This window comes from Apodemus sylvaticus, chromosome 3, assembly GCF_947179515.1.
Source record: "Apodemus sylvaticus chromosome 3, mApoSyl1.1, whole genome shotgun sequence".
Classification (NCBI taxonomy): Eukaryota; Metazoa; Chordata; class Mammalia; order Rodentia; family Muridae; genus Apodemus; species Apodemus sylvaticus.
The window spans coordinates 84,365,974-84,378,888 of NC_067474.1; the positions used below are offsets into that span (position 1 = coordinate 84,365,974).

The 12,915-nt window shown below is 42.2% G+C and overlaps 1 protein-coding gene across 11 annotated transcripts in view; it reads right to left on the bottom strand.

Annotated features, from left to right (window-relative positions):
• The window catches only part of Tle1 (TLE family member 1, transcriptional corepressor), an 86,258-nt gene that overhangs the window by 13,489 nt on the left and 59,854 nt on the right, over positions 1-12,915 (bottom strand). For 4 of the 11 annotated variants that reach the window (XM_052176662.1, XM_052176656.1, XM_052176655.1 and 1 more), the window contains 6 exons: positions 11,348-11,401; positions 10,683-10,835; positions 9,186-9,330; positions 8,523-8,624; positions 8,054-8,250; positions 6,733-6,809 (listed from right to left, as the gene is read on the bottom strand). In XM_052176662.1, coding sequence (XP_052032622.1) covers positions 6,733-6,809; positions 8,054-8,250; positions 8,523-8,624; positions 9,186-9,330; positions 10,683-10,835; positions 11,348-11,401 — 728 coding nt within the window. The remainder of the gene's footprint in view (positions 1-6,732; positions 6,810-8,053; positions 8,251-8,522; positions 8,625-9,185; positions 9,331-10,682; positions 10,836-11,347; positions 11,402-12,915) is intronic. The other 7 variants (XM_052176663.1, XM_052176661.1, XM_052176659.1 and 4 more) reach the window with 2 other exon arrangements.

The following is a 12,915-nucleotide window of genomic DNA, read 5'->3' on the forward strand; positions in this document are numbered from 1 at the left end:
TTTATGTTAAATGGACTTGACAGGGGGCACTAGCTTGCTAACTACACCAAACGTGTATCTTATTGACTACCTATTCTCCAGCCTATAGTGTATCTGTTTCCTGGTCCAAAGGGCACAAAAAAACAAAATAAAACAAAAAACAACAGCACCTCAAAATCAAAAAATAATACAATAGAAGCACATTCTGGTGCTAAGGATTGGTTGTTAGGATTTAGACAGTACTGGGAACTACAGTGAGTCTCCAGGAAACAGCAGTGCCTGTTAATCCACCATAAATATAACAGCCAATGAGGCTCTGCTGAATATCCTTCCAGTGGGGAAGTGCAAGTATCTTTTCCTGGGATGAAGGAAAAGAGAAAAACACAAGTGGGAACAATCAGGTAAGCAAGAGATATCTAATGAGGAAAGTAGGTCACACGAACAAGCACAGTGACAAGACCATAGGTAAAGATGTGAACAAATGTCCACAGGAAAGAGGACACTAGCAACGATCTCTTGAGTCAGAAACTGAAAGATCTGGGACCACTCTACTACACTAAGCCCATACCCATGAAGAAGTTTACCCATACAATCTTCTGACTAAACTCCCACTGATTTATTCACTTTTAATTCTGAAATGAGGAAGTGAGACTGGAGAGGTAAAAGGAAAGCCCACTGGACTTACCACTTTAAAAGGAAGTGAAATCAGCACCTACTGAGAGCAAAGGGCTTTTTCTTTATCTGGCACATGGTAGCCATAAAGTGCTAAAGAGAAAGGGTCCTCTCCTGAGTTCTTCCCAGGAACAGTAAGCTGAATGGCAAGAATGCATTCTGAGTAAGCAGACTGTCTCCTGTTAACAAAGCTATGCTGTGTTCTGAAACCAAAGGAAAACCAGTGTTTAAAGACTTGCCGGTGACCTGGAAACATATCAAACCGCACTGGCAGAATCCGGTACACAGCAATGAAGCAGAGACTCTGGAAAGGAAGGGTAAGTCCCTGTTGCCCAAGGACATGGTACTGCTGATGTGAAAGTCCTTACTCTATTAACCGGTACAAAAAAGACTGCTCAAAACCCTTGACTAGCTCTCTAGCCTCTTTACAGCTTCTGAGGTCCTTCAAGATTTTAAAGACAACTAGTCTTGCTTCATACGACACTAAAGCTCTTTGCCACTTAGGAGCACAATCAGTGCCCAAGGTGTACATCTTCAAGGTGTCCGACATTACTTGGAACTTTCCCTTTGCCTAGACGAGCATCCCCTCTCTCCCAGGTACCTATCACCTGGGCCCCATCCACACTCCCTGCAGGTAGCTCTTCCTCTGAATCTTTGATACAGCATTATTCACATAGAACATTTCTGTCTTTACTGTTCCACAGTTCTTTAAAGTCAATGAAATGTCTCTATCAGCCCATAGAAGAACTGGTACTTAACCACTGAGTCTGAACAAGTCATCTACCGTTGCCTGATCACCAGTAGAAAAGAACATATAAGATGTTGATAAAAAGGGATATTACTCAAGAGAGTCAACATGAGATGTCTAAGTACTAAAGTGCTAAACATTTCCAACAGAGCAAGGTTGCCTCACATTGCAAACGTGCCCTTAGGTTTCTGGAGGAAACATGGCTATGTTAGACAATTTTAAAATACTAGCAAAAGAAAACCACCTGCTATAGACAAATGTGAAGAATACACAGGCTCTATTTCTAGCTCATAAACTCAAAGTCATTTCTGGAAAGGGGGTCCACAGAGAGACAATTGTAATTGCAATCAAAGACAAGCCCTGCTTCAAGGTAATGGAAGAAACCAGATGACCCAGCAGTTGAAAACAAGTTAAACTAATACCCACATAGCAAAAGCAAAACACAGAATAGACACTATATTTAGCAGGCAACAGCCTTCAAAAGCCAAATATCACTACGGTGGTTAATTTTAATGTGTCAATCTGCTCAGGCTAGGGAATGCCCAGATGGTTGAAAACATTCTAGCTGTGTCTGGGAGGTGTTTCTAAAGAGATTAGCATCTCATTGGAAGACAGAATAAAATGACCCACCCTCACCAATGTAGGCAGGCAACACTGGGCATTGTCCAAAACAATGGCAATAAACAGTACAATACAAAACAAAACAAACAAAAAAATAAATAACAAAACAAAAACCCCAGCCAAAACTGCAAAAAGGTTGAGAAAGGTTTATTGTTTATTTCACTCTCTGCTTAGCCTGGTCTGTCATTGCAACACCAGTTCCCCCGACTCTCAGGCCAGTCAGACTTGTACTGAAACTCCAGCTGAAATTGCTATACCTTTTCCATCTGTCCTATTCCCTTGCCTTCAGACTCAGAAGTGCACAGATTCCCCAGGATTCCAGCTTACTGATGGTAGACCATGGGATTTCTCAGTTTTCATAATCATGTGGGTGAATTCTTCCTTTAAAATTCCCTTCCTCTCTATTATATATTCGTTCTGTTTCTCTGAAGAACCCTAAGTCTGAAGACAACTAAGTTTTCAAATCTACTAAACTAGCTATCTATGGTACGCATGTTAATCATCAGAGAAGGCAGAGGGAGATGAGATGGAGGATGCTAGCACTGAACCGCTCTTGTCCAGAAGTTACCTACCATAAAAGTTCCTTTCTAAGAGGTAATTTCTCTCTAATGGCATGATTTTCTTTTCTGTTTAGGCTCTATACCCCCAAAAGAACATTAAAAGCCTAATTTGAGTTCTAAACAAGTAGGTAGAAGACTTCAGAATTATGTGCCTGATGTTCAAGCAAAGGGAGAAATAACTTGAACTACCTTACAATCTGAAGCCAAACTATAATTAGTTTGACTTACAACTACTACTCAAAAGCGGTATCTCTGGTCAACGGACAAGGAAATTTTGGGAACTTTAGATCTACTAGGAGGAAGAAGATAGAAACAGGACCTACTCACATGACTATAACTCAAGGTCAATGTGTGGGTCGCAGACCTAACAGAGGGCTACCAGAATGCGAATGTCTGTGGAAATGTATCTTTGGAGGCTCCATGAGCATGGTATATGAGGGAGCAAGCGGGTGTGTGAAAAGTCTTCGACAGGCTATGGTTTGGACAAGCATCCTACCACTGCCTAATCCCAAAGCATTTCCAAATTCACATCATCCTTGGGAGGTGTTCCTGGGAGGTAAGGAAGCAAGCTGAACGGACGCCTGAGGAACAAGCAGGTAAACACATGCCGCCATGATGTTTCCTTCTGTTCCCGCTCCAGGTTCCTGCCCTGATTGATTTTCCTTAGTGATAAGTGGTTTACTTCGAAATGTAAGTTCAATGAACACTTTCCTCTTTCCTCCCCAAGCTACTTTTGGTCATGGTGTTTACCACAGCGATGGAAAGAAAACTAAGGCACAACCTAAATGATGTTTCACTGGCATGTTAGTTTGAGAGACTTTCTGTCCCGCCTCCCATAAAACCAAGTCCTTAAACTTTACCTTTCAGCTTATCACCAAAGTCTAGGAACCCTAGATCAAAATAACCCTTTTCTTCCATTCATTTCCCAAGACATCACAGCCACAACTCCCTGCCTTGTGTCTAATTTCTCTTGTCATCATTCCAGTCTGTACAAGTGTTCCTGTATGAATTCTCGGCCTCGATTCTTCTTTGCAAGCTTAATATCTTGTGAAAAATCTCAATAACACTTAAAAACTTAATACAATTTATATGTATTCTGTCAACCTGTCTCATCAGTTTAGTCTCTATGACAGTGGTTCTCGACATGTGGCTTGCAACCCATTTGGGGGTTCAATGACCCTTTCACAGGGGTCTAAGTTCATCAGAAAACACAGGTATTTACATTATAATTTGTCTCATCATAGCAGCAAAGTTAGTTATGAAGTAGGAACAAAAATAAATTCATGGTTGGGGGTCACCACAGCATGAGGCTTAGTATTAAGGAGTCACAGCATTAGGAAAATGAAGAACCACTGCCGCAAGACCACAGAGAGACTCTGAAAGAATAGAGGACACATGTCTCTTCCACACCACAAATTCCCTGGGCACTGAGCTCCCACTCAGGTCCGTTCTAGCCAGGCAGTAGGTCCCAAAGCAAGAGGCACAGCAAGGAAGTGACAGTGCCTGGAAACTAAATGTGCAGATGTGGCGGCCTCAAACTGTAGCCTGTAAGGAAAGACTAAAGCAATTGGTAAAATGCTGTAATTTGCAAGCCTACTGAGCCTACAAATATCAAGAGGATGTCCATTTGGCTGCACAGTGTGGCCTCTGGAGGTAGGAAGGAAGAGATAAATTACCACTCAAGGGCCTGAAGAGTTTCACATTTGCAAGTTGTCTGTCCTTGGACATATCTGTTCAGAGGTATGCTGGTGCATGGACAGTTACCATAACCAACTTGATACAGATATAACCATTTATACCACAGATGTGAATGTTCCTCTAGCCCAGCTGAACCTAGAGGCTCTCCTCTGGAGGCACTCCTCCATGTGCACATGAGGCCTTTACTTCTTTCCCTCTATATGATCCAGCTGTCCCTATTGATGGATCCTGGTTGACCTAGTGCTTCCCACGTGAGCTTTAGCATTGCATATGTTCCTTTCTAAGGAGATTTTCCCATCCCAATTTTAGTTAATGTGTGTGTTTACCTGTCATCTACTGCTCTGCCTATACATAACTTAACACAAGCGGAATTGTAGTTGGTAGTTGTTCTTTTAGTGGCCACACTATCAGGTCCTCAAAGTAGGAAACACAGGGAGAAGCCTCTTCCTGGAGAAGAGTCCTTTGTTCTCAATCACAGGATACATTTTGAAGCCATAGATACCTAACCCACCTCCACCAGGCCTACCCAAATATTCCTTCAGCTGCTCTTTCTCAGACGTATTTGCATAACCATTATTCTTTGTTCGCCCTATTGAGGATGCGTTGATTTGTCTCTATTTCTCTTAAGTGCCTCCAATCAGTTCTATCAGAGGGTGGTCTATAAACACTTGCCCTCTGTCACAAATATGTCTGTCACAAATGAGCAGAGTGCAGTCACTAACAGCTTTACCCAGATGACAGTCACATCAAAACTATTGACTCTTATAACCAATAGTACTTAGAATTTGTGTTTTTTTTTTCTCCAAATAAATCATCCTGTTTCAGAAATATCACTCTGACTAAATGTATCACTATAAATCTCTCAAAAGTACTGAGGAAATAAATGGTATATATCACTCAGGCAAACTAATGGGTTAATATTAGCAATAAGACTACAGAACCAGAACCTAGCAATGGAGAACTTCACTGATTCCGTACCATCAATTAATCCTGTATTCCTCACATACTGCAGCTCACCTCATCACTGCATACATACAGATCCAGATACCAATAGACACCTTAAGTCTTAACAATTTGCTACTATAGCCTTTGTTTCTATGCACATTATAATGTTAAATTATAGTTGTAGGGCTTTTTGTTGTTGATGATGCTGAAACTGCAATGTGGTATATAGTCTAAGTATCCAGAGTTGCAATCTCCCTGATCCTGCCACCTGAGTGCCAGGGCCTACAGTAATCACTAAGTGCAACTAAGTAACTACTGAGTGCAACAGGGCTTACAGAATCACTAAGACAAGTGATAGCACAGCTTCAAACACAAAGAAATACAAGGTACTCACAAGCTAAGGAAAGACTTAGCAGTGCCTGGTAGAATATCACTATGTGATATTGCTTCAAATTATGCCTGTGTGGGCATGCTTAGGTACACAGAACATCTATAACCACATGCACACAAACACATGCATATACAAACTTTAAGAAATATGGTCTACATTAGGCATGTCCTGAACACCAGCCATCTATTTCAATATTTTAACTCTTATCTCTTCCTACTAGACAGCTACTTGTCCTACATATTCCCTCAAAATACACAGATAAAAGGTCAATACAAGCCCCGAGGGTAAGGGGTAAGATAAAGACTAAATGCAGGCCTGAGGCATACCCTTTAGAACCACTCATTTGGAAAGTCAACCCTTCCTAATGCCCCCATCCATACACCCCCCCCCCCCACACACACACACACAGAGATTAACTTGATTTTTATATTTTAATTCTGCTCTGTATAAAACTTGAGAAAATCAGTAATTCTTTGAAATAATGCTTCTAGTACCTTACACTAAAGGGAGTGCTTCTATTTGTTTCTTTGGTAAGTCAGAATAAAACAATGGAGTGCGTCCACACTCTGGATCCTTTAGCTTATGTCCCTTGCTCTCCATAAAGACGCCGTACTTCTTAGTAAGTGTTATCTGGCAAAGCAGAGTATGCAGCAGAGCTGGGACCTGGGTGACCCACAGGACAGACAAACCAAATAACTTATTGCTCCAAAAAAAGGAAAATGTTATACTGTTCTAGGTAAAGAGATAGCAGTTTAAGCCTCTATGATTTCAAGAGTTTCTGACAATTTACTTGTGTACAACATGGGCAAAAATGTGGCAGCTGTCTCCCCACCACACATCAAGGCAGCAGCTTCCTGCAAAAGAGCTTCTCCCGCTCTTTCCTCCTACCTGCCTCTAGCTTCCCGTCAAAAATAACTAAATGCATGAGCTCAGGAGCTCACATACATGGAGACAATGGAGGCATGACACCTACAAGTTACCTATTTATAGAAAAGTGTTAGCACTCCTCCCAAGTCTCCTTGGAAACATCCAAACCTATCTTCCCTTGGGGATTCCACACTGCTGACACTACCACCTCTGAAACAGACCAAAACCAAGGAAGGAGCAAAGATACTTACGGTTTCCCGCCAGGTATCCCTGCCAGGTTGGGGGGGATAGAAGGAACTCTCATGTGAGGAGGAGGATCAAAACCAACCTGGAAATAAAAGTACAGCATGGCAGACTCAGTTTCTGCAAGGTGTATGCTCTGTGGACATTTAGTTCATAGAAGAAACCCATATACCCACTGGAAGCAATATTAAATGGGCACAGAAATAACGGCTGGTATTTTTCCAAAGCAAAGGTACAATGTGTAACCACATCTAAAATGCTACAAAACACACTTCCTTTTTGTGGGGATGTGGGGATGAGGTACGATCAATGTGTACACTCTAGGTACCAGCTTTCCAGGATAAACATTTTCTATAGACATTAGCTGTCCTGCCTCACCAAGCAAGTACAGGGAGGATACTAACCAGTCTAGCACTAACACCAAGAACTGTTTCATTCCTTTCTTCCTTGGGGACAGGTTAGCACTTTGGAATGCTGCAGTGTAACAGGCTATTATCCTCAAATAACAAGAGCACTGCCCCCTACCATGGTAATCAAAACTGCTGCATCAAAGTCAGTATTTATAGACTCTATGCTATCCCTGTTTGTGTACTGTTAAAAAAAAAATGTCCATGATATATTTCAAGTGGCTCACAGGAAAGATTTGCAGTTGGGTTGTGTTTTACTCCTTTTCCTTGTGTAACTTGACCTTTCAAACACAATTCTGTATCTTTTAGGTATATCTAGGCCATCTGAGTGGCAAAAGATTGGGCAACATAGAAAGACTGGTCCAATGGTTTTAAAATCTGTCCAAGGCGTACAAAATTCTCTTCTTTTATGTAAGCCAGCGTATTCACTTTAAAGAACATACAGGCATGGAAACAAAAGGCTATGGCTTCTCGAATGTTTTTATTTTTTTCTTAAGATGTAAAAAAAGGAAAACAGCTCAAAAATACACGACTATAATCACTTCACTATTTTCAGATTAAAAAAATGTACGTTCGCTGAGAGAAAGCTGTATCTATTCAGGAAGCATCCATCTGAGGACCTCTAAACACTGCTGTTTTCATCTACAGATACAATGAAACAAAAGGCAGCTGCTCTAGCTTAATCGCCAGTGTACTGACCAAAGCTGACAGAGGAAGATAGGTAGTGGCTTGAACAGTGAGACTCACTTTGCTGTCTGTTTTCAAGCATGTCACTGGGTGTATCCCATTCACCCACGATGCAACTCTATGCCTTTTAACCAAGTCTGTGAACCCAGAAGCTCACTGTCTGAGTGCTACACACCTTGGGCCCTATACCTTTCTGGTTGCCTAGTCCCTGGGGCACACCAAGCACATGACCTACCATTGGGGAGCGCCCATAGGCCACCACAGCAGCAGCAGCTGCAGCAGCTGCAGCGCTCATCTGTGGAGACATGCTGTGTAGACCTGCATAGGCAGCGCCAGGGCTGGTCAGCTCTCCGTTCATGCCCGCATGGGGCACCATGCCAAAGGGGGCAGGGTATGGGCCAGGCACCGCCAGGGGCGTCCTCAGGCCGGCTGCTGCAAGGAAACACGCCATGTATGATGAGATTGGCCATCATGCCAAACCTGACCAAGGATTTTAGTCATTAGTTATGAGGATGGGCAGGGTTTCAGGGGACAGCAATCACAATCCCCAATCTAGACACAAGGTCCATCCTCAAGGACAGAAAGCATAACCCCCATATTTCCTCATTGGCAGAGCAGCCGCACCAGGAAGCCAGGAGGATTAATCGACATCTTTGCACCCAATTCACAAGGGGCAAGCCAAGGCACAGATTCTCCCTGTTTACCTGACTTAATCTCAAAAGAAGATTTTCTGGATAAAATCCATGATTTCTCCTTGAGTCCGAACTTTCCACTCCCTGGTACCAATTCCAAATGAAAACCAAATCCTGGATTTATGCAAACCAGAGCAAGGCTTTAGGAAGGGCATTCTGGTGTCTAATTCCCCTGGACTCAGGCTGCTACTCTTTAGCTTGTCCAGTGAAGAAGATCAAATTCAATGTTATGAGTGACCTCAGCTAAACCCTCCCAAGTTCCTAACTCCTGAAGATGTAGCAAAAAATAAAACAAACAAAACCTAGCCATCTATAGGCAGCAAAACGTATACTTTAGCTATAAAATCAGCCACTTTGGTTGGTTGGTGAGCTTAATATGAGCAACATCCGTCAGACATACAATGACAGATTTGTATTATGTTTGGAATAATTATCAGCAACTTTACTGTAATCACTAGGTTTTGAACTATTCTGAAATAAAAGAGAAGTTGAATGTAAACAGTTGGAGCCTAACTAGTGCAGCTGCTGAAATCCAGGACAAATGTGTTTGTTACCATGCCTTTTCAGACAGGAGAACAGCTCGAAGTGCTTTGCTGCATTTGGGGAGAGAGTCAGGAGATTAGCACATCCAGCTGGGGTGGAAGAAACAAAGCAGAGTAGGGAAGGGGTGCTGACCTGCTTGGTTGACAAGGGGCTCCATGGTTGGAGGCTTGCCGAGGCCTGGACGGAGGCCTGGAGTAGCGCTGGTGCCCGGGGTTGGCATGTCGCTCCGAGGTGTTGGTGTGCTGGATTTCAGAACAGGCGTGTTGGCTTTTTCATGCTGGTATCATTAAACAAATTAAATGAGTATTATTTTTAATCCAAACCATATTACACAATTTATCACAACAGCAGCTGGGGCACTGGGCACCTTCCAGTTACTCCCTAGCCAGTTTTCATAAATCCACACAATGTCGACAGCATTAACTTGTGAGTGAGAGATGTTGACCTTTCCTCTTCCTGCCAGATTAAAACTCGAGCCAGAGACACACAGAGCATGATCCTACACAAATTTTATTTTAAAAAGAATGTTCCATGAAGCTTGTGAACTTTGGGTCTTTACCATATTAGAAAGATGACCACACAGAGATTCTTCCCAAGTCACTTTGAAGGCCATACCTGGCCTTCAAACCTCAAAAGTTGAACCCTTTTCCCAACCTCACCGTTTAGGGATTCAGACTGATGGTGACAAGCAATGGAACTATCAATTATTTTAGAAAGCAAACCAGCATTTAGAAGATAAAGTTCCACAAATACCCGTGCCACACTGCTTATATACAGTCAGTCCCCGAAGATATTCCTGTGGCTGCCTAGGTAATGAAGACCCACCAGTACAAATAGGAGACTTATCACCTGCTGGCAACCTTTATAACTTGAGCCAGTAACATGATAAAAGTGGTATCTTCTTTTATCTCTCACCTCCTGTGTCCCTAGAACACTGTTAAAGAAGGACCAGGGTGTAGAAAACAGAGGGAGCCAAACCCCCCAGGTCTGGCTTAGGATCTAAAAGGATGTTCTCAACTAGTTACTCAGGCTTTGCTTTACTCAACTTGCACAAAAGGATAACCTTGAGGCCACCAATGTAAAGATTAGTTTTGTGGTATTCTCACAATGTGAGACATATTTGACTTCCACCTCAAGAGCTTCCTTCCTAGCAGATCCTCCCAAATATAGGCACTACGGGCAAACACTACCATCTGACATTATACAAGATTTGTTCTGTGGCTAAAGGACCCCTGGAATGGGCTATGGTGTATCCTCTGAAGATCTCAGTCCTCCTGTGTACATGCCAATTCTGATGTAATATGCACAATGGCTCAGTTTACCCCCATAAACAGTGGCTTAGCAAAATCACGATTCCTTATGACAGTTATCCACTGTCACCTGTTAAGTGTCACAGTGTCACAGAACTGAGTCATGGGAAAATCGATGCACCTGGAAACTTACACACCCACTCTAATGGTGGTCCGAGACACAAATGAAATAAAGGTAAACAGTAAGATGGACAGCAAGGGTTTCAACACTAGCACACAAAGGCTTTAGGTAACAAAATCTCCAGTCCGCACACTTCAGGATCCCATGTCCCACAGAGCATGGCAGTCCCACCCAGAGAAAAGAGCAGCTCCGACCTACCAGGCTCACTTCTTTGGATTTCAGGGAAGAGGAACTTCCAGAGGAGGCTGTGGATGCTGGGCTACCTGAAGCATCTTTCTTCAGCAGACGGTTTTTGTCGATTCCGTTTTCCCGGGGTGAGTGTGTGGGGCTTGCATGTGGAGAAGAAGGGTCCTCAACACACAATAACAAGTTGACACGTTTTAGCTCAGAAAGAACATACTTTTTCATACTCTCAACTAAAGGATACTCCTGAAAATCTTTTAGATCTGAGGAGCGTTATGCTTACCAAATGAAAATAGTATTTACAAAACACCCAGGACCATATCATAAGAAAAACAGTCATCTCTCTCCCAATACCCAGGTGCATCCTCTAACCAGACATCTACCACCGAGATAAAAAATGACTTAGGAAACAGATTTTTCTATCTGGTGGGCTGGGGATCAAACAGTGTTGGTGCCAATGGTAGACAAACACTCTTGAACTGAGCTACATTCCCAAACCTCATGTTTTAAAAGGGAAATTGAAGTTTCAGTTAGGTTATGACGACCCATTTATAAGCATCCATTAAATTCTTGATACACGGAGGTATAAGATGCAGATAACTGTGACTCAACTCCATTCACTTACAACTGGACTTTTCTCAACACTATTCAACAGAATCCTTCATGAAAAACACTGTTACCTCATTAGACACATCCACAACTAAGTTGTCATCACTCTTGTCCCCATCACTGTCCTAGAAAAAAATTAATTTTGTTTAGTAAAGGGCTAAGAATAAGTTTTGAACTGTTCAATTTCTTTCAACAGTTCTTGGTAGCAGACAAACGAAACATGCTTGCTCCCTTCCAGTCCACAGGCATTTACCACCACCTTCCCCCCGCCCCTTCCTGTAACCTGGGTACACTGAACAAGTCAGCTGCCTAGTCTCAATTTGCTTGTAAAACATACATGCTAAGGGCTTGATGTCTTCCATGAAGACATCTTTCTTAGAATAAGAATTTGTAAACCTTTCTATTAAAATTCAGTCCACATACCATTGCTTTTATACTTGAAGATACACAGCTAGTCAGTATGGGGCTCACAGACAAGTTATAAATTAACTTATGCCACCTCCCATGAGGTTACTCATTATGGCAGAAAACACAAGATCTATCACATGTAAAGAATAAAGTTTTGGCAGCTGGTGACATAGCTCAGTTCACAGTGTCACTATGGATAAGCCCTGGATTTGATCCCCAGAACTGTACAATATCAGATGTAGTGCTACACAGTACTCAAGTCATGAAAGTTCAAGTCAAGGTCATACTTAGTTACAAAGTGAGTTGAAGCTTGCCTATCTACTATATAAGATGCTCTGTCTCAAAAAAGTGGGGGACCAGGTGGCTTAAGAGATTTAATTCAATGCAATTCAATGGCTAAAGTACCTGCTGTGTAGGAGGACTAGAGCTCAGATCCCCAGCATTCACAGGAATGTCACATAGGCTCAGAGGGTACCTGTAACTCCAGTACTCAGGAGACAGAGTCAGGGGAATCTCTGGGCATTCTAGGTACATGGACTATGGGAAATTGGCAAGACTCTTGCCTCTATAAAACAAAAAATTGGAGGACTATCAAAGATACAATGTCAACTTCATGCATCCACATGTATGCATTCAGGCACCATACATATGGGAGTAAAAAAAGATAAGGCTCTTTAGCCCAAGGTATTGAGAGATTGAAAGAAAACAGATCGAGGAGGCTGGAGGGCACAGCCATCTAGCATAGGGGTCTTTACTGTCTTTTTACTGAACTATAAAGCTGGCTAATCACAGGAAATTCCAGGGTTAGATTGCATTCAGAAAAGCTGCTCAGTTAAAGATGAGTTCACTCCCACATCAAAGTTTGAAAATTCTATTTTCTTAGTGTGGTATAAAAAAGTGTCCTATATAGGCTTAGAAGCCCCTAGTTAGCGGCTATGTTTGTTACATTTCACTTTACTGGACAAAGTATGTTGCTGGGGGTAGGCTTAGCTTTTAGAGCCAAGCGGCATTCCTAGTCCAATATGAAAGTACTACGGAGTTTACCAGTAACATAAACTGAAAGCCAATGCTGAAGTCAGAAGCATCCAAATTAAACATTTACTGAAATATTTTCACTGAAAAAAGTAATAAAGAAAATGTATCTTTTCCTTGTGTCAAAGAAAAGCACGAATGCTCCCAGCTGTCAAGAGCAGAAATGGTAAGAAGCCATAAACTAGAGGGGCTTCTCTTG